The sequence below is a fragment of the Strix uralensis genome, chromosome 1 (assembly GCF_047716275.1).
Source record: "Strix uralensis isolate ZFMK-TIS-50842 chromosome 1, bStrUra1, whole genome shotgun sequence".
Classification (NCBI taxonomy): domain Eukaryota; kingdom Metazoa; phylum Chordata; class Aves; order Strigiformes; family Strigidae; genus Strix; species Strix uralensis.
Genome location: NC_133972.1, coordinates 3,368,832 through 3,387,386, shown reverse-complemented (window position 1 = coordinate 3,387,386; position 18,555 = coordinate 3,368,832). Strand labels below are relative to the sequence as shown.

The 18,555-nt window shown below is 41.3% G+C and overlaps 1 protein-coding gene across 1 annotated transcript in view; it reads left to right on the top strand.

Annotated features, from left to right (window-relative positions):
* MYL3 (myosin light chain 3) overlaps positions 1-18,345 on the top strand; it is a 38,861-nt gene extending 20,516 nt beyond the window's left edge. The window contains exons 2-7 of the mRNA XM_074869162.1: positions 2,341-2,368; positions 7,448-7,597; positions 8,698-8,871; positions 11,676-11,753; positions 13,242-13,277; positions 17,535-18,345. Coding sequence (XP_074725263.1) covers positions 2,341-2,368; positions 7,448-7,597; positions 8,698-8,871; positions 11,676-11,753; positions 13,242-13,270 — 459 coding nt within the window. The 3' untranslated portion in view covers positions 13,271-13,277; positions 17,535-18,345. The remainder of the gene's footprint in view (positions 1-2,340; positions 2,369-7,447; positions 7,598-8,697; positions 8,872-11,675; positions 11,754-13,241; positions 13,278-17,534) is intronic.
* Positions 18,346-18,555: the final 210 nt, after the last annotated feature.

Genomic DNA, 18,555 nt, shown 5'->3' with positions numbered 1-18,555 from the left:
AGGTATGAGGATTTGGGATAGCATCCAATCTAGATGATTATAAGATGTGTTTGGATCTCTCCATGTGTTAGAAAAGGGAAGAGTGTTGTTATTCTTTTAGGGACTCCTTACTTGCATTTTTTAAATGCTTCCTTCCAGACAGCCTCCTGGCTGACACTTAGGCAACTATTTTATTAATTGGATTTCATTCAAGGTAAATCATGACTGAGAATTGCCAACAAAGTGGTAATCCCCTGAATGAGCTAGTTCAGACAAGGATTGAACGGGGCAGACACAAAAATAGTGGCCTGATTTTCAACAGTTGCAGGATCAGTGGCAAGTCCTGCCTTCCAAGTCCAGCAGAAGTATTCTGGTTCTTCTTTCTTCTAAGCCAGAAGATGCTCAGAAACACCGCAGTAGGGAGAGATAGGTAGGACACTGGTAGGTAATAGGAGTTTGAAGCTGTCTGTATCTGCCCTGTAGACCCTCATTTTGTCCTATGAACGCTAGAGCTCCTTGTGCTGCTCAGGGTATCTCGAGACAGAAGAGCATCTGGGAGCTGTCCATAGAGCCCTGGGTGGAATAAAGAGGTTGGTGTTGTCATGCTCTGCCATGTCACAGACATCCTAGCTGGAGAACTGGGGAGTTACAACATCTCCAGCCTTTAATATGATGTGTCACATTGAATTTCACCTTGAACCAAGGAAACAGGGAGTTTGCATTTGAGGTTCTCACTAGGCCTTTGTTCCACTTGGCTGCTTTGCTACCAAGGAACAAAATATATACTAAACAATGAGAGGTGGTCAGCTTCATAAGGAAAATCTGACCCAAAATGTGTACGGTTGTATATATGTTGGGGAGAGGGGAAGGGTCATATATGTCCACAGAGGAATGTTTCCAAGGGTTTGTATTCATGTACTGTTAAGTCTGTCCCAAACATATGCTTTGCATGTATGTATTTGCTTACTTATGCATTTGGATGTTTATGCATACCAAAATACAGTTTCTCTTTATTTATGTATTCACCATAAGGGAAATCTGTCAGTCTTCCTGCACTGCAGGAATGTCCCCATCAGCAGAGATACCCCCCCTGTTGGTTTTCTGTGAGAGGCAAGTGTAAATTCTGATATAAATTCACGTTGTTGACCTGTGCCTGTTCATTCAGAAGCTTGGACATTGAATTCTGACATTGTATTTCCTTCTTTTGCATCTGAGCTCAGCAGCAGCCCGTGGGCATCTTGTAGCACTTTTGGAGTCCAGAGCTGCTAGAGGGTACTGCCATGTAAAGACAGGGGGTGGGACAACCCTAAAACTTAAGAAAGAGGAGGAAATACGAAGTGAGAGTAAATTTAGATTAGATATTGGGAAGAAATTCTTTCCTGTGAGGGTGGTGAGACACTGGAACAGGTTGTCCAGAGAGGTTTTGAATCCCACTTCCCTTGAAATGTTCAAAGCCAGGTTGGACAGGTCTCTGAGCACCCTGGTCTATTGGAAGGTGTCCCTGACCATGGTAGCAGAGTTGGAACTAGATGATCTTTAAGGTTCCTTCCAACCCAAACTATTATAGTATTCCATGGCTCTATGTTTCTATGATGAGAAAAGAAAAGAGAGATGGCAGAGTCAGAGCAAGGTCCAGAGAGTTGTTCAGCAGTGGTTATTAGAGGATGCTTGAGGGAAAAGTGCAAGAACCAGGCAAAACTTCCCCAAGACACTCACCTAAACCTCAAACAGAGACTTCCTAAGCTAAGAATTTCTGTACATTATGTACTGTACAGAAATGAATTTATTTTCCAGGAAATGGTCCTATGACCCTTTACACACATGTAGACTGTGAGCATTCACCGTATCCTATGACCATCTTCCCACAATTTATCTGTAAGAATGAAGAACCACTGTCTTTTGAGCCTGGTTCACGCCAGCTTCATTTGATACTCCCTAGTTCTTCTGCCCGAAATGACTATAGAGAGTAGATCCCCACCTTTCTACAGTTAAAACCCTTTCAGTGAAGCAGCCTGGGATTTACCATAATCATCTCTGGAGGGGACATCATCTTCCCTCTGGGGGAGTCACTTGGGATAGGGAAAAAAAACTACATCAGGAACACAGGAGGGCAGTAGAATGGACAAAGGGCATCTGTAGCCATGTGGTGGGGGCAGAGGTCCTAAAGGTGGGGCTGGCTGATAAGGGAAGGCAGAGGAAGAAAGAAGAAGAATCTACAGGCTCTACAAAATTATTTTATTGGATTTATGAATCAGTCTCTTTCACGGACATCACAAGAACCATAACACAGAGACTAACTTAGTGTTCTTACTTGCTTCTGTTTCCTGTATTCATCTGGCTTTTATTCTTTGTCTCTTTCAGGTTGAATTCACCCCTGATCAGATTGAAGGTGAGGAAGTTGTGTTTCTCCTTTGTGCATAGTAAATACCATCACTGGGAGGTGCTGGCAAGTGCTGGGGTGAACACAGGTGTGGTATTTGTGAATAAATGTAAATTCATGGCTTTACTCCTGCTTCATCCCTCCTCCAAATCCTCTGTTGAGTTGGTCAAGAGAAAAAGGGGAAAGTCATGCACTGTGCAGATTAGGTACTTATTTCATTAAAGAAAACGTCAGCTTCTCTGCCAATGAGTCAAAACCAGAAAAGAAAAAAAACCCAGCCACCCCCCACCCCCAAATCCTCAGTCCAAGTATGTACCTTTTATTTAAGAAAACCCAGTAACAAACTACCAATCCTCTCAAGAGAAAGTCTCCCCTCTCTGCTTTTAAGAACATTTCCCTGTATTCAGTCAGAATTTAATGTTTTGTAACAGCTTTCCAGAAAGAAGCAAATAATGACAACAATGGTGATTTTTTTTTTTCTTTCAAAGCAAAACATCAGTGTTAGTTTCTGAAACCTTTGTCCCAGCCCAAGAAACTGATATTGAAACCTCATGCATGAAGGAACACTACCACTGCAGCTGTCCCCTTTATCCTCAACTACCAGCCTTTTACTTAAAGGGATAATTCATAAATGGAAGCAAACATCTGGCAGAATTTTTCTTTGGTCTTTAAACACTTGGCAGAACTTGGCAGAGCCTGTGAAAGATGGTATCAGAAAATGGGTTAATTAGATGAAAAAAAATCATGGACTATCTAGTCAGGCTGATTCAGAGAAGAGAAATACAGAAGGAAGGATTTCCTGAACTGGAACCAAATGCGATAATGCCTTAGCGATTGAGGCTTTGCCACAGACTTCCAACATTACCTTGGGATTTTCAAGCCCCCCTTAATAGCTTTAGTTTCTATTTTCTAACAACAGGTCAAAAGTAACATATGATTGAAGGCAACTGCCAATTTGTGGGAACCTACCCATTTTCCAGTTCCAAAGTCATGGGAGAATCATACAAGAGGCACAATTCTGAGCCATAAACCTTTGAACTGTTACAGAAGCACACAACAGCTGGATATCTCATCAGCTTGTGTTTGGGGACTGGATAGGACGCACCTAGTTTCTACGCCTTGTTTTCTCTCTCCCTGAGGAGAACTAGCCCTAGGGACTATATCGGAGAATGGGAAGGGAAAAGAAAACAAAAGAAAATCCAAAAAAAAAAGGGATGCTTGTCTACTCATTAGCCCATAGGATTGGTTAGGAAATGGCAAATCTGGAGCAACTCCAGGGCTGCTATAAAAAGTAGCAGGTCTAGAGCAGGTTTAGACCATCTCTAGAAACAGAAGGTTGCATCTTCTTTCTTTTCAGCAGCCTCTGCTCCCTTCTCATCTAGCTGTACTTAGTGTATACACAGTGCAAAGCTGGGAAACCAAGAATTGTCAACAAAATGTCCTTGAAATATCAAAGGGAAAGCCATGGGGCAGGAAGCAGATAACATCTGTGTGAGAAAGGCTGTGAGACCTCCACATCAGCCACAACAACATAACAGAGTTATAGTGTGTGTTAGCACTGGGGAGAAACACTAATCCACAGTTGGTTCAAATGTTCTGCCATGAGTTGCTGGAAGGAGTGACTAATGTCCTGAACATTACCTGGGGACTGATCACTGCTCATCAGTCCACTCCTCAGTTCCTTTCCTCCTGGCCTCTTCTGGTTCTTTTTTTTTTTTTTTTAGTCTCCTCTCCTTCACCTGACATTTAGAAAGTCTGTAAATTCATAGGTGAGTAGGCAGATAGATTGATAGTGCTAGATAGACATTTACTCCTAGGTAGAGCTTAGATGCTTCAAATGTAGAATTGTATCTACAGCATGGTCCACAGTTGTCCCTGGATTGTCTCTGGCATGTGCTGTCCTCTATACTAGTTTGCGCATGTCAAAACCTTGATAAGAAGTGTGCTGCCAGTTTAAGAAAGTGGACAATCAGGATTCCTGTGCTTGGGACTGTATTATTTTGTGTTAAAAGCACAGGTTAGAAAGCAAGCATCACTTGCTATGATTTATAGCTGTTGTACTGGCTGTTGGCATGACTTGGGACTCACCAGACCTCTAGAATACATATTTTTGATTTCTTTTCTCCTTCCCATTCTCTCCTCAGTCTCTGAAGCTTCCAAGATTGCCAGCTCTCCTTTTCTTCTAAGTTTCAGTTGCACTTGCTTTGTTCTGGGTTCATTTTCATCTCTGTGCTGCACTGTTAATTTTGTCAAATTTCATCTTTCAGGAAGTAATTAGGAGGTCAAGGTCACCTGTCACACCTTTATATGTGTTTTTTAAAAAACAGACTTCTAATGTATAATAATCCCCTCTCTTTCTCTTGACCAGATGAGGAGCTAGGTGTCTCAGTGAGAGTAGGTGCTTCCCCATTTGTCAGCTGAAACTAGATTAATAGGAAGTCCATCCTATGTGTTAGATATTACTGGCCATCAGTCTATCACCACTGACCCAAGTGATTTTCTGACAGCTGATTCTGAGTTGTCGTGGTGGAGGAGAAACAGACAAGGTCTTTTCCAACCCTATCTTCTAGGATACTCTGAACCTCTTCTTCTTGTTAAAGAAAAGACTTTGCTGTGCCAGGCTTACTTCCCTTCAAGGATTCATTATTATGTTAGCCCACAAAACGTTACTCTCAGAAGGGGAAGAACGGTCTGTGGGTGAAGCCACGGCTAACACACCCATCTTTATACGTCCTCCTGCCTCAACTGTGAGTGAAATTCATTGCTTGTGACAATGTGTATTTATGAAACTGGATCCCTTGCCTCTTCAGCCCCCTAAATTGCTGAAAAGAGAAGAATATGAGCTATTAAATATGAGAAGATGGGTAGTAATTAGGCATATGAAAATATACACTGCTCCTGCCAGTGGTTTAATGGCTATCAGGCTGACAAAGGAGACCATAGTCATGCTGGTTTCATTGCTTTCATGGAAACTTGCATTAAGCCAGCAAATGCAAACACAAATGAATTAAAAAAAAAGGCTACTTCTTTATATTGACAAAATGGTGTTTCCAAACCCACAGGACAATGCTCTGGTGAGAGGTGGTTACATCTATTTTAAATTTAAAAAAAAAAAAAAAGAAAAAAAAGAAAAAAATGTGAGCTGTCAGTAACTATGATGAATTGTGAACTTTTCGAAGGTGGTGTGAAGGGTGCTCTGGCAGTTGGTCTCAGGGAGTAGGTAAGCAGGAGTCAGAGGAATAGCTCAGGAAGGTAGGTGTATTTCTCATCCACCTCAGCTGTTGAGACCCCCAGGAGAAGACAGATCTGGGAGTGGGGCTGTGGCCCCCTTCCACTGTCAGCAAGGAGCCCATGAAAATCCACTATTGCCCTCTGCTGGAATAAGGGCTGCCAATGGGACCTGGGCTCCGGCCGGTGACGGAGGAGGCAAAGATCCAGGAGAGAGAGGCAGGGAGAGAAAGAGACAGCAAAGAGGAGAATTCAAAGAAGAAAACAAAAGAAGCATTAATTAGTCTAAAATGAGAAAATGCATCAGTTTGAAGGTGTTGGATGAAGAAAGAAATGAGTGAGCTATAAGTGGAATGATAAAAATGAAAAGAGAGGGAGAAAGAAAAGACAAATCCAGCAACACTAGAACAAGGAAGGAGAGAGGGAAATAAACAAAGGAGAAAAAAGAAAAAAAGGGAGGTGGAATAATGAGGAGAAGGAATTGAGAAAGGAAAGAGAGAGAAAATCTTGCATTCAGAGCACATGGCTGAATGGCTGAATGAGTCAGGATCTGGGGGAAAAAAAAGATAGCCTTCCTGTGTTTGGAGAGTGGGAGGGAAACATATACAGAAGAGTAACAGCAGGACAAGGGGCAGATTGAGGGATTCACAGCTTTAAAGCCAAAGGGATATTTGTGATCACTCATAGACCGTGCACTATGCAGTGTGTTCAGTAAAGTATAACAGCCTGTTACTGTTGCTTGCACCCTGTGATGCTGCTCTGCCTCTGCAACTCCAGTAAGGAGACACAAGCCTGAGTAATTAGTGTTCCTGCAGGGACCTGCATGGACCCCATTAATTAGAATCATAGAATCATTTAGGTTGGAAAAGACCTTTAAGATCATCAAGTCCAACTGTTAACCTAACACAGCTAAGTCCACCAATAAACTATGTGCCTAAGCACCACGTCTGCACGTAATTAGTGGTAAAACAGGGACCTCTCCCATGGGAATGCTCTTGTCAAGATATTGATGCTTGCAGTGGTAAGGGACTCCCTCTTTGGCCAGAAGTAAAGAGAAAACATGAGGATATGTTCACAAGCATGTAACGGAGGGAGCTGGATGTCTCGCAAGGGGAAGGGCTCTTCATGGGTGCACAGGGGAAAGCAGGCAGATGTAGAACCACTGGAGGGAATGATTGCATCTTCACATGAGATCTGGCCTGCCATCGGTAGCTGATGGCATACTAAACATTACTTCTCCAGATGTAATTGGACTGGGTTCTAGGAAAAAGAAAAATCAGGATTTTTCTAATCTGCTCCTTGACACTGTTAGATACAACAATTGATCAATTATAAGGTTTTCCATATACCTTCGACCTCCTCCACTGATAGACTGCTGTGTGTTAATTCCAGTAGGTTATCATGGCATATCTTGTTACCTGCTACCAGAGGTGCTCCTTTATCTCAGTGAGCTGTGTCATTGTTCTCTAAGGGTATAACACTGAATACAATACCCAGTAAGCTAACGGGCAGAACTGTTATTGAATTCTGTGCCATTCTGAGTGCTCCTGATGAGCCAGAAAGCTCTGAAGGCCAACAATTTCTGCAAGATTTCCCTCACTTCCTGATATTAACTGAAAAGGAAATACCATGAGAAGAGCATCTGACCTTTCTGAGTCCATTCCCTTATTGAACCAGCAAATGCAGGGGAGGAGGAACACAAACATTGCAGATAACAGCAACAACAAAGCTCATCAAACTTGTTCCCAAACTGCAAAATAAAAGGGTCAGGCAGAGTTAGTTAGAGGGAAGGTCTAGGGCTGCTTTGACTTTATCTGAGGGAGCACGGCATGCATTTCTTCTTATCTTTTTGTCTTCCAGAATTTAAGGAAGCATTCTCGCTCTTTGACCGGACTCCTAAATCTGAGATGAAAATCACATATGCACAATGCGGAGATGTCCTGAGAGCTTTGGGGCAGAATCCAACCCAGGCTGAGGTCATGAAAGTGCTTGGCAGACCCAAACCAGAAGGTTGGTGTTCTCTGTGTTTGTTTTGAAAAAGATCCCTCCAAGAATTTTTTGTGAAGCAGATGAGGTCTCCATTTTCTGATGGAAAGATTAATTGTGAAAGAACAAAGGATCTGGAACAGCTTCTGCAAATAACTAGGAGAAAAGTAAATGAGGAAAAAAGTGACCTTGCAGTCAATATAATTGTCTCAGACTTACAGGAATTAATTAATTTAATGGCCCTGTGCATTAATGTGTTTTACAATGACAAGGTTTTGCCTTTTAAAATTGCTTTGATGACAGGCATTCACATGTGTTTACTAAAAATACAGACATATTGAATACATCCAAAGAAACAAAGGGATAGACTGATTGTGAGGACACAGTTTGTTATACAAAGTACATGTTAGAAGGTCTGTAATGATTGCAGTAGTATCTCCCTTCAGCATTCATTATACACTGGATATCTCTTCAGAACAGAGGTTCTTCAGAACTGTCTCAGACCATACCTATATTCAGGCATTTTCTAGACTACTTCTCTGTCCTTTCCTTCCACTGAGGTGGGTGGAACTGACAATTAGGCCATCATTCAACAGCTATGATATGTCAGGATATGACAATGACACAGTGGCAGGTAGGACAAGGAGTCATATGGGAACAAAATGCCCTCTAATGTTCTTGAAAGTCAAAGAATCAGGAAAATGGGATACACAGCCCTGGTCCTGCCTATCCGCTTTGAAGCTCCTCTCCCAGTATAGTTTTAAACATTTCTGCACTATGGGGCTGCAAAGCAAAGCTGATTTCATATTGGGAATCTCTTACTGTCTTCTGCTTTGTTTCATAATTGTATGTTGCATGAAACAGCCTTTAGTGTCTAAATATTTTTTTCCTTGATGTTTGTGTATATCAGATACTAGGACATATCTATCTCTTTGTGTATGTATCTATCTATTAAAACCTCATATTTCTCTCTTTGCCAGACCTCTTTCCCACTGACTATCCATTCTTCCATCTGTATTTATGTTCTTCTACCCTCATCACCTACCCATGGTGGTTGCCCCAGAGTTAGTCCTCAGCTCTCCCAGAATCCACCAAAACTTTCATTTCTATCCATATTTTTGTAGAAATGAACTCCAAGATGATTGACTTTGAGACCTTCCTTCCCATGCTCCAACATATTGCCAAGACAAAAGACACCGGCACCTACGAGGACTTTGTGGAGGGTCTGCGTGTGTTCGACAAGGAGGGAAATGGAACAGTGATGGGGGCTGAACTCCGCCATGTTTTGGCTACGCTGGGTAAGGTGAACCTTTCTTCATGCAGTTTCATCACTGAGGTCTTTCCCATACAGCTTGTATCACTATGGGCAATCTTTGTGAAGAAAATGGCTGGGCAAGCCTTCAGCTATTACACTGTCCTCAGTTATAAAGACTAAAAAAAGTTCTTTAACTAAAAATCACTGATCTACAGCTCAAATATTTGTCCGTCCTTCCTTCCTTCCTTCCTTCCTTCCTTCCTTCCTTCCTTCCTTCCTTCCTTCCTTCCTTCCTCCCTTCCTTCCTCCCTTCCTTCCTCCCTTCCTTCTTCCCTTCCTCCCTTCCTCCCTCCCTTCCTTCCTCCCTTCCTTCCTCCCTTCTTCCTTCCTTCCTTCCTTCCTTCCTTCCTTCCTTCCTTCCTTCCTTCCTTCCTTCCTTCCTTCCTTCCTTCCTTCCTTCCTTCCTTCCTTCCTTCCTTCCTTCCTTCCTTCCTTCCTTCCTTCCTTCCTTCCTTCCTTCCTTCCTTCCTTCCTTCCTTCCTTCCTTCCTTCCTTCCTTCCTTCCTTCCTTCCTTCCTCCCTCCCTCCCTTCCTCCCTCCCTCCCTTCCTTCCTCCCTCCCTCCCTCCCTTCCTCCCTTCCTCCCTTCCTTCCTTCCTTCCTCCCTCCCTCCCTTCCTTCCTCCCTTCCTTCCTTCCTTCCTTCCTTCCTTCCTTCCTTCCTTCCTTCCTTCCTTCCTTCCTTCCTTCCTTCCTTCCTTCCTTCCTTCCTTCCTTCCTTCCTTCCTTCCTTCCTTCCTTCCTTCCTTCCTCCCTTCCTTCCTTCCTCCCTTCCTTCCTTCCTTCCTTCCTCCCTTCCTCCCTTCCTCCCTTCCTTCCTTCCTCCCTTCCTTCCTTCCTTCCTTCCTTCCTTCCTTCCTTCCTTCCTTCCTTCCTTCCTTCCTTCCTTCCTTCCTTCCTTCCTTCCTTCCTTCCTTCCTTCCTTCCTTCCTTCCTTCCTTCCTTCCTTCCTCCCTTCCTCCCTTCCTTCCTTCCTCCCTTCCTTCCTTCCTCCCTCCCTCCCTCCCTCCCGTGTTTTATTTCTCCAATAAATATTCTATCACCATAAAATTATCTAAATATTGGAAACCCCATCTATTCCTTCAATATTTGTCTCCATTTTTCTGTACCTTCAATAAAAGTTTTAAGATGAAACACTTTATCAGTCATCTGTTTAACAGAAGTGTCTCTGAAATGGAAAGCCTCTGGTTTTAAAGGAGGGATCAATATTTGTCTGTCCTCTCAAATTTTTTCACAGAGAGTGATGACAACAGAATGACTGCAGGACAGAAAATCTGGCTGTAAGTTAATGACAGGTTTCCAATTTTGATTAGATGGCACTGACATGTTGTCATCTGAATCCATTAAGCATTTCTCAAGATCAGCCTTTTCCACTAGGGTTAGTCAACTATTTAAAAAAAAAAAAAAAAAAAAGATAAAAAAAAAAAAAAAAGAATCTTTAGAAAAGAGATATGATTTAGACCAAAGAGTTCCAATGACGGGTTTTGACCTGGGATATCAATTCAAGAAGCCAAATCTTTTATGCCTGGGGGTTTTCATTCAATGGCATATCCATGTCTATTAATGACACAGGGAATAAGGAAAGAGAGCAATGTTATTTTCCTTCCGATTTCACAGATGCTATTGGATCAGCTTGGGGACCATATTCAGTGATGACAAAAAAACCCCCCATGGTCAGGATCGATGCTCTGTCCTACCTTATCTGGGACAAAGAAACCGCTGTGGGCAGTTCTGTGGATTTCACAGCACTACAAGAAATACTTTTGCACTTACTCTTCTATTTCCAGTAACCCAGGACAATGTGGCAATGTCTGATTTTCAAGCACTGATTGAAATATCTTAAAAATTAACAGTTCTGTTTAGAGTTATATCTCTAAATACTGGTCAAATCCTAGGCACAGCCAAATATTCTGTAAATTAACAAGTTTTTCTGATTTTCAAAAAATCAGTTGAATTTTCATAGGTTTGTCTCTATATGCCAGAACTCAGTGATGGAAAAGTGGAACAACATGAGCAGCAAGGCACAACCAATGTATTTTATTTTATTTTATTTTATTTTATTTTATTTTATTTTATTTTATTTTATTTTATTTTATTTTATTTTATTTTATTTTATTTTATTTTATTTTATTTTATTTTATTTTATTTTATTTTATTTTATTTTATTTTTTATTTTTATTTTATTTTTTATTTTATTATTTTATATTCTTTAATCTGATTCATCCTCAAATTTCTCTTTTACTTTTCTGGAACTCATTTGATTTCATCCTAAAATCAGTGCCTAATATGAGAATAAGGGGACAGATTGGGTTGATCTCTGCTTAACCAGAATGAAGCCTTATGAGCAAATAGGTACCTAATATTTAGATAATTATATTAAATGGAATGGATCACTGATCCAGATCAGAGATCCTAAGTTTGACCCTGGAATATTCTTGAACCTCAAACTCAGAAGCAGTTTGCTTAGTGAGGACTTGGTTAAAAAAATCACTAAATCCTTCAAGATTTGACACTTCGAGAAAGTTTATTCTTAGAAGAATGAGTATGTGTACATGATATCATGTGGGTTTCTGTATTTATTCTCTCTTTCTGGATTTGAGATCAAATTTTCTCAGTTTGCAAGAACAAAAGTAGCTTTCCTAGCAGTTAGCATCACAAATTAAACTGAAGAGAAAATCTCCCCTTCTTCCCTCTCACTCTATTTTGTACTATTTTATTACTTGAAATATGCTTCATAAATCATCAAAAAAGGTCCCAGGTACCAAACAGACATTCTGCTTTCCACCCAGGTGAGAGGTTGACCGAAGAGGAAGTTGATAAGCTAATGGCTGGTCAGGAAGATGCCAATGGCTGTATCAACTATGAAGGTAGGTATGACCACTCCAGTCTGAGTAGTGCTCATGTGCTTGAAGGCTTTGTTGCAATTGTCCTGAGAAAGTTTAAATCTGTAGAAGATCTGGAGCAGGATGTGTGTTCTTCCAAATTTTAGACCAATTCAGATTCTATGATTTGAAGATATACCCCATCTGTTGAAGGTTACTTGTATTGTCCATAGCTGAATGGCCTTGCCCTTTCAGGAGTTGGGGCTGTATATTCTTACTTTGTTTGCCTTTTTAAAAACATTTTTACATTGTTTTTTCTACCTGCTCTCACAGTTCCTTTTCCTCTCAAAAAAAAGATACACATCCCTTTTGAGACTTCCTTACAGCAAATCAATAAATTTTCCTTCAAAAACTCAGCAAAAAAAATGTTATCATCCTCTTTGGTGTCCTAAGTATCCTACAAGACTGTCCAAAGACCTTCCATTTTATTTCATTGCTATTGTAGAAAGCCACAATAAGAGAATTTGGTCATGAGTAAGTGGACCATGGTTCTCTCCTGCATTTTGCAAGCCTACGTGTTTCAGGCTGTTCAATAAAACCACAATATTCTAGTAGGAATCATGGACACATGATTTGTACACAGCTGAGTCTTCAAGGTTAACTGTGGACTGACCATTGTACCATCTTGGTGATTTAGCTTGATTGTCATATCCACTAAGCCTTTTATGAATATTTGAGTTGGTGATCTCCCTCTATTTACAAATGCCAGTGATCTGAACTTAGGGAACCATTTCTTACAAGTAGTTTATTGGTAGAAATCTGTTGATTTAGCCAACCCAAATGACTCGTGAACTTACTCAGAGAAATTCATAGCATGGGGGGATTACTGGGAAGGAAAAAATGTTTCCTTACTACAAGATGTATTTTTCCTTTTCCTTTTGAATTTCAAAGTTATGGATAATGAATGCTTTTTTTAACACTGAGAAAAATAGAACCCAAAAAGTTTTGAAACAAAAGCTTAATTTGACTTTGAAATATCTTGTTTGTTTGTAAACTTGAGTTCACTGGAGAGACAGAGTCACAATACCTGACTTGGTGACCTTCTGTGGATTCTGGAGGTTCACTGCAGAGGCACCTTCAGTGCCCCCTGAGTTAGTACAAATGTGCTGAAGTCTTCAGAGCCTTGCAAGATGAGGACCTAGAGTTTTTGACGGCTATATACTTTGGAAAACCAGTTCTGTATGGCAGCCAGGGGTAAGGGATTAAGCAAGCTATGGATTAACTGATGCGTGGGTTCATTTCCACTCGATACCTAGGCTGCTGGCTACACTGCACTGTATATATATTATCTTAAGGTCTTACAAAGCATTTAGCACCTGGTATCTGGAATCTTATTTACAAAACTCTGTGGTCTTCATTGCATCAGAGGAACCAAAAAGAGTGAATTTAAATAACAACCAATGATACCCAGGATGTTACTGAGATCAGCAAAAAGGAATTGATAAATGACCCTTCTCTTTCTCTTGTTTCCAGCTTTTGTGAAACACATCATGGCTAACTGAATGCCGGGTGAGTCTCTTTTATCCTCCTTGAATATCCTATTATTTTGGTTTTGGCATCTGAGATAGGCTTGAAGAATGTGTAAATGACTAATCAAAGAGAATATTTTCAGCATGCTGTACAAGGAAGTACAGGCTTTGGGAGGTGTGGCTGGAGCTGTCTGGAAGAGAAGGATCTGAGGGTTCTAATTGACAAGCACCTGAACATGAGCCAGCAGTGTGCCCAGGTGGCCAAGAAAGCCAATGGCATCGTGGCTTGTATCAGCAATAGTGTGACCAGCAGAAGCAGGGAGGTGATAGTCCCCCTGTGCTCTGCACTGGTGAGGCCACACCTGGAGTATTGTGTCCAGTTTTGGGCAGCTCAGTACGAGAGAGATCTCGAGGGGCTGGAGCGAGTGTAGAGGAGGGCAACAAGGCTGGGGAAGGGCCTGGAGAATAAATCCTGTGAGGAGCGATTGAAGGAGCTGGGACTGTTCAGTGTGAGGAGGAGAAGGCTGAGGGGAGACCTCATCACTCTCTACAACTACCTGGAAGGACATTGTAGAGAGGTTGGTGCTGGTCTCTTCTCACAGGTGATTAGTGACAGAACAAGAGGGAACGGCTTTAAACTGCAACAGGGGAGGTTCAGACTGGACATGAGGAAAAAAATTTTCACAGAAAGAGTGGTCAGAGAGTGGAATATGCTGCCCAGGGAGGTGGTAGAGTCACCATCCCTGGATGTGTTTAAGGGTTGTTTAGATGAGATGTTGGGGGATGTGGTGTCGGGGAGAACTTTGTAGAGTCGGGCTGAGGGTTGGACTCGGTGATCCCAAGGGGCTTTTCCAACCTGAATGATTCTGTGATTCTGTGATTCTAAGTAGGATCAGGATGAGTCAAATGTTATCTTCATCCTATCAAGTGCATGGAAAATTAGTGACCTTTCTACAATTGTCTGGTAAATCCAGACATCTTTATTTTAGAAGCCCGACATAATATATCCTAAAAGGGTTTGATTTCCAAAGAACAAGTGTTCATTCTTTTATGATTGACTGGAAACTTCAAAGGATGCATATTTTTCATGTCCACTTACAAGTCTCTGCTCCTAAACTTCTCCTAAAAAGGCAAGGAGATAGAACTGAGCTGACTAGAGAAAGAGTGGGCAAAAAATACAAGGAAAAGTAGATAAGGAGTAAAGCATGCTTATGTCACCTAACCAACACTAGGAAGATAATTATTTGCCTTCCATAAATCTGGCTCCCAACACCTCCTGGCAAATGGTTTGGTTTTCCAAGAAAAGACATGAGCTTTGTCTAGCACTTTTTCTGGCTTTATTCAGTAGTGTTCTCCAAACCACAGTACCATTAAGGGTATCTCTGTCTCGCCATTGAAAATGAGCTGCACTTTATTTCCAGTATTTCCTGGTCATTGTTTATTTTTGTATTCCTGGAAAAAGTGCCCACTATTTTCAACTGGCATTCACCATTATTTATGTCTGTCAGCTATTGGGGAAGGTCTGACCTGAGAGTTAACCAACTTCATATATTCTGCAAAGTATCTGATAAACTGGGAAAAGCAGTGGCTTCTTTCAAATTTGTTCTGGTTGGTTTGGGTTTTGTTTGTTTGGAGTTTCTTTTTCTTTTTTTTTTTTTTTTTTTTTTTTTTTTCTGCTTTGGTTTATTTTCCTACTCTGTCCTGACCAGGCCCGGCTTTGTTTTGTTTTTGGAGCTGACATTATGCCAGCCCACTGAGACCTGTCTGTTGTGTGGCGACTTTTGATTATGTTCATTGGCACCCCAGGGAATAAGTAGGAGTCACATCCAGGTTTTTGGGACTTATGTTCCAAGACATAATTGAACAAAATGTAAACTGTCTAAAAAAGATTACTAGTTTTCTTTTCTTATTATGGTCCACCTTTCTTTCTTAAAAGCATTTATCTTCTCTGAACATACATTTGGTTTTCCAACACTGGCTCCCAGTTTTGGATTCCAAAGATTTGGACCGGTCCACAGTCATGGTGGGTAATCGCACAGCTAGCATGATCCTTACTTGTTGTTTAGAGATGTTTCAATACTTAATCTTACCCTAAACCCACTGCCATGGGAAATTCCCATTCCTATGCCAAAAGTCTTTCTAGTCACCTAAAGCAACTTCAGCCACTGAAGAAGACAAGTGAGCAGTGGTAGGCTGTAAAGCTCTCACAGCTGGGAGTTGCAGCATAGGGGCCAGCAAGAGTGTCTTTGCTTATGGTGGTTTTGGAAAGGGAGCTGAGACATCCTGACTCACAGAGAACCAATGTGCCACTGATTTGCCAATGAGCCATGATGGGCGTCATTCAGTGGTGGTATCTTCCACTCCCTGCTGTGTTGCTGTTGGCATGTTTAGGGAAAGACAAATGCAGTCTTTACCCTTGAAAGGGTGGTGGCCCTTTGCCATAGAGCATATAACAAACAAATCCCAAAACGCTGGATTTGAACTCAGTGGGAATCTGGATCTGAGTCCAAAAATAAAGTAGTGGCTCGTGTTTCTTGGCCATTCCCATATGGTGGAGGAAAGCTAGAGCTGTATCCCGGTGTAAGAACTGAATTGTGTCTTTCCTTTTCTCATTCTTTATTCTATGAGCATAGTTGTTTTGACTACTCTGTATTGACTTCTTACATACAGCCCCTCCACTGGCTTGTCCGCAGGTGCTACATACTATTTATAACAGAGTAATCAATTACATCTTCAATTAGTGACTCCTCCACTGTTTTTTTCAGCCCCCCCAGGTCAAGTGTTTTGCAGGATTATAGCCAACTAGTCTTCCTTCACAGTAGACATTGTAGAAAATACTCTCAGATTGACTACACATCAGCTTCTAACACTATTCAGCAGGAAAGACATGGGCAGCAGGATGCATTAAGCTTTCTCACATAACTGGAAAGCACTGTACCCTACTTGTGCTCCAGTGACCGTTTCAATGTGGAGCGGGGCTGTGGGATATGTACAGTGGACAACATGGACCCCCTGTGAAGGCAATATACACAGCTCTCCCCTTGCCGTGTGACTGAAAGTGTATGAACAGACTCAACCTTATCTCATGGTCTATCTCTTGGGTACATATCTATTCATGGGAGCTAATCAAACAGCCCAAAATTCTGGGAAAGAACATCTTTGGGAGTGAGTTGAATGTTGTCAGAGTTGCTCAGATACCTACTTCTCTAACACAGACCTTGTGATACAAACCCACCCTATTTAAACACATAAGCTCAAGTAGTAGTGCAGTACAGCTGTAGGGACAGTCCATAGTGTGTACACAGAGGCTCAATTCGCTGTCCCACATGTAGGTTCATGGCATTGTTTGAGATGCTCCAGGTGTCTCATATATCCCTGGCCTCACAGACGGGATGCAGAGCCCATGGCAGGCTAGTGCTTTCTGGCAGCTGGCAGCCAAGCGTGGCGCTCTAGGACACCTTAAGTGGCTTTAGGTGCTGAGGTGTGGGGAAGTGAATTGAGCCCTATGGCTTGAACTCACATGGCCGTAGGTGAAATCCTAGAATATGCCATCAGTATTTGACTGGCTGACATAGTCTTCCTTGGCTCCCATCAGATTAAGATGCCTACAGGTAAGTGTCTACGTGAAAGCAGGGTATCTCTGTTTCTAGACCTAAAGGAGGTCCAGTTAGATGGAGCATGCAGAGTGGTTCATGTCATCCAAAGAAGGGACGTAGATGCAGTGAGTCCAGCTGCCAACATTGAGAAGGACAAATCTCCCATGAACACTATGTCATATTTGCCATATGTATGGGAATGTTCTGAATGCCTTGGGGCTCTCAAATTGCATCAGATACTTATGGTTCGGGAACTGAATCTTGCCTGAAACCTAGATGTTAGCTAAGAGAAATCCCTGTGCTCAAATGTTGCCAATGGGAGACTAACTACAGATCATAGAGGGATAACAGAAGTAGGAGAAACAGTCTAGTGGCTCAGGATCTGGTCTGTTTTTCTGGAAAGCTGAGTCTTTACCCTGGCTTCATGTATGGCATGGCTACATTGCACCTCCATATCGCTGCTTCCCATGTTTTGTCCATCATCTACACACTGAGTGTAAGATTGTGGGGTTGGGACTGACTAAGGCTATTTTGTCCTATTGTGCGATTACTCTGATGTCAGTTGGCATCTACAAAGTACAGAGACACTCAGTTGCAGGCCTTGCTGCCAGTAAGCTGAGTACAGAAGTGAGGCTGATTCCTAGTGGTGTTGTTTGTCTCTTCTTTCTTCCTCTAATGCTTAAAAATAACTTTGTTTTTAGGACAAGATAGGCGCCGAGAACCCCAGATGCTGGCCTTGGATTTTGATGTAATGGAATGTCTTCTCATTTTTCAGCCTGGACTCCCATTACAGAGCTACAAAATGTGCTATTTCTAAAGTTATTTGGATAAATGTTTTTTTGTTTGTATTGTCTTTCTTCATGGGAAGAGGGTGGCCTCTGTGAAGATTCAATACTTAGGAAACTGAAGAAATTGGAATCTGAACTGTGAATACCTGGTCATTGTAATTTTTTTCTGGTACAAAATATAAACAGCAATGCAAAATTGTTAAGCAAGAGGGGAGAAAAAGGGAGTAATTTTTCTCATTACTAAATCATTCAAAAAGCATATTTGTCATGTAGCCATATCCTTTCCTCCCCTCTTCCTTCCAAAACAACTGGATCTTTCTCTTTGTGTTTATTGCATTTGTAAAAAAAAAATAGATGTAAGAGAGTAAGGGAGAAAAGAAACTAAACTGGTTATATAAATTTTATGTATGCAAGGAATACTCAGTCTTTACAGAAAAACAGTAAAGGAAGAATGCCCAGCAATTGAACAAACACAACCTTGTTCACATGTTTCTCAGCTTTGGAAGATACCACCTTTAATGTATAAGATGTAAAAGAAAAAAACAAAACAGAAGTGTACACAATATTTGCTAAAATGCATCTCTTCTCCACAGGGATTATTTCCCATTCTAACAGTCTGACCTAAGAAACAAGTAAAAAGCCTTTCCCAATGCAAACTGGAAATTGTTCTAATATACATATCTTGGTCCTGTAGCTTTTCACGGTAAAACATGGGATACTTTACCACCTGGTTTCATCATTGTTTCTGTGTCTGTGTAAGAGAACAGGAAATGGGAAATAAATGCTGTTGGGAAAAAACTCAGTAGAGGCAAAGGAAAGTTGAGAAGCGTGAAAAAGCACATTGATTAAGTTGGCTCATTTTCTGGGGAATAATAATTTAAAAAGTAAAAAAAAAAAAATATATATCCTTTGGGTCTGAAAAAAGAGAAACTAG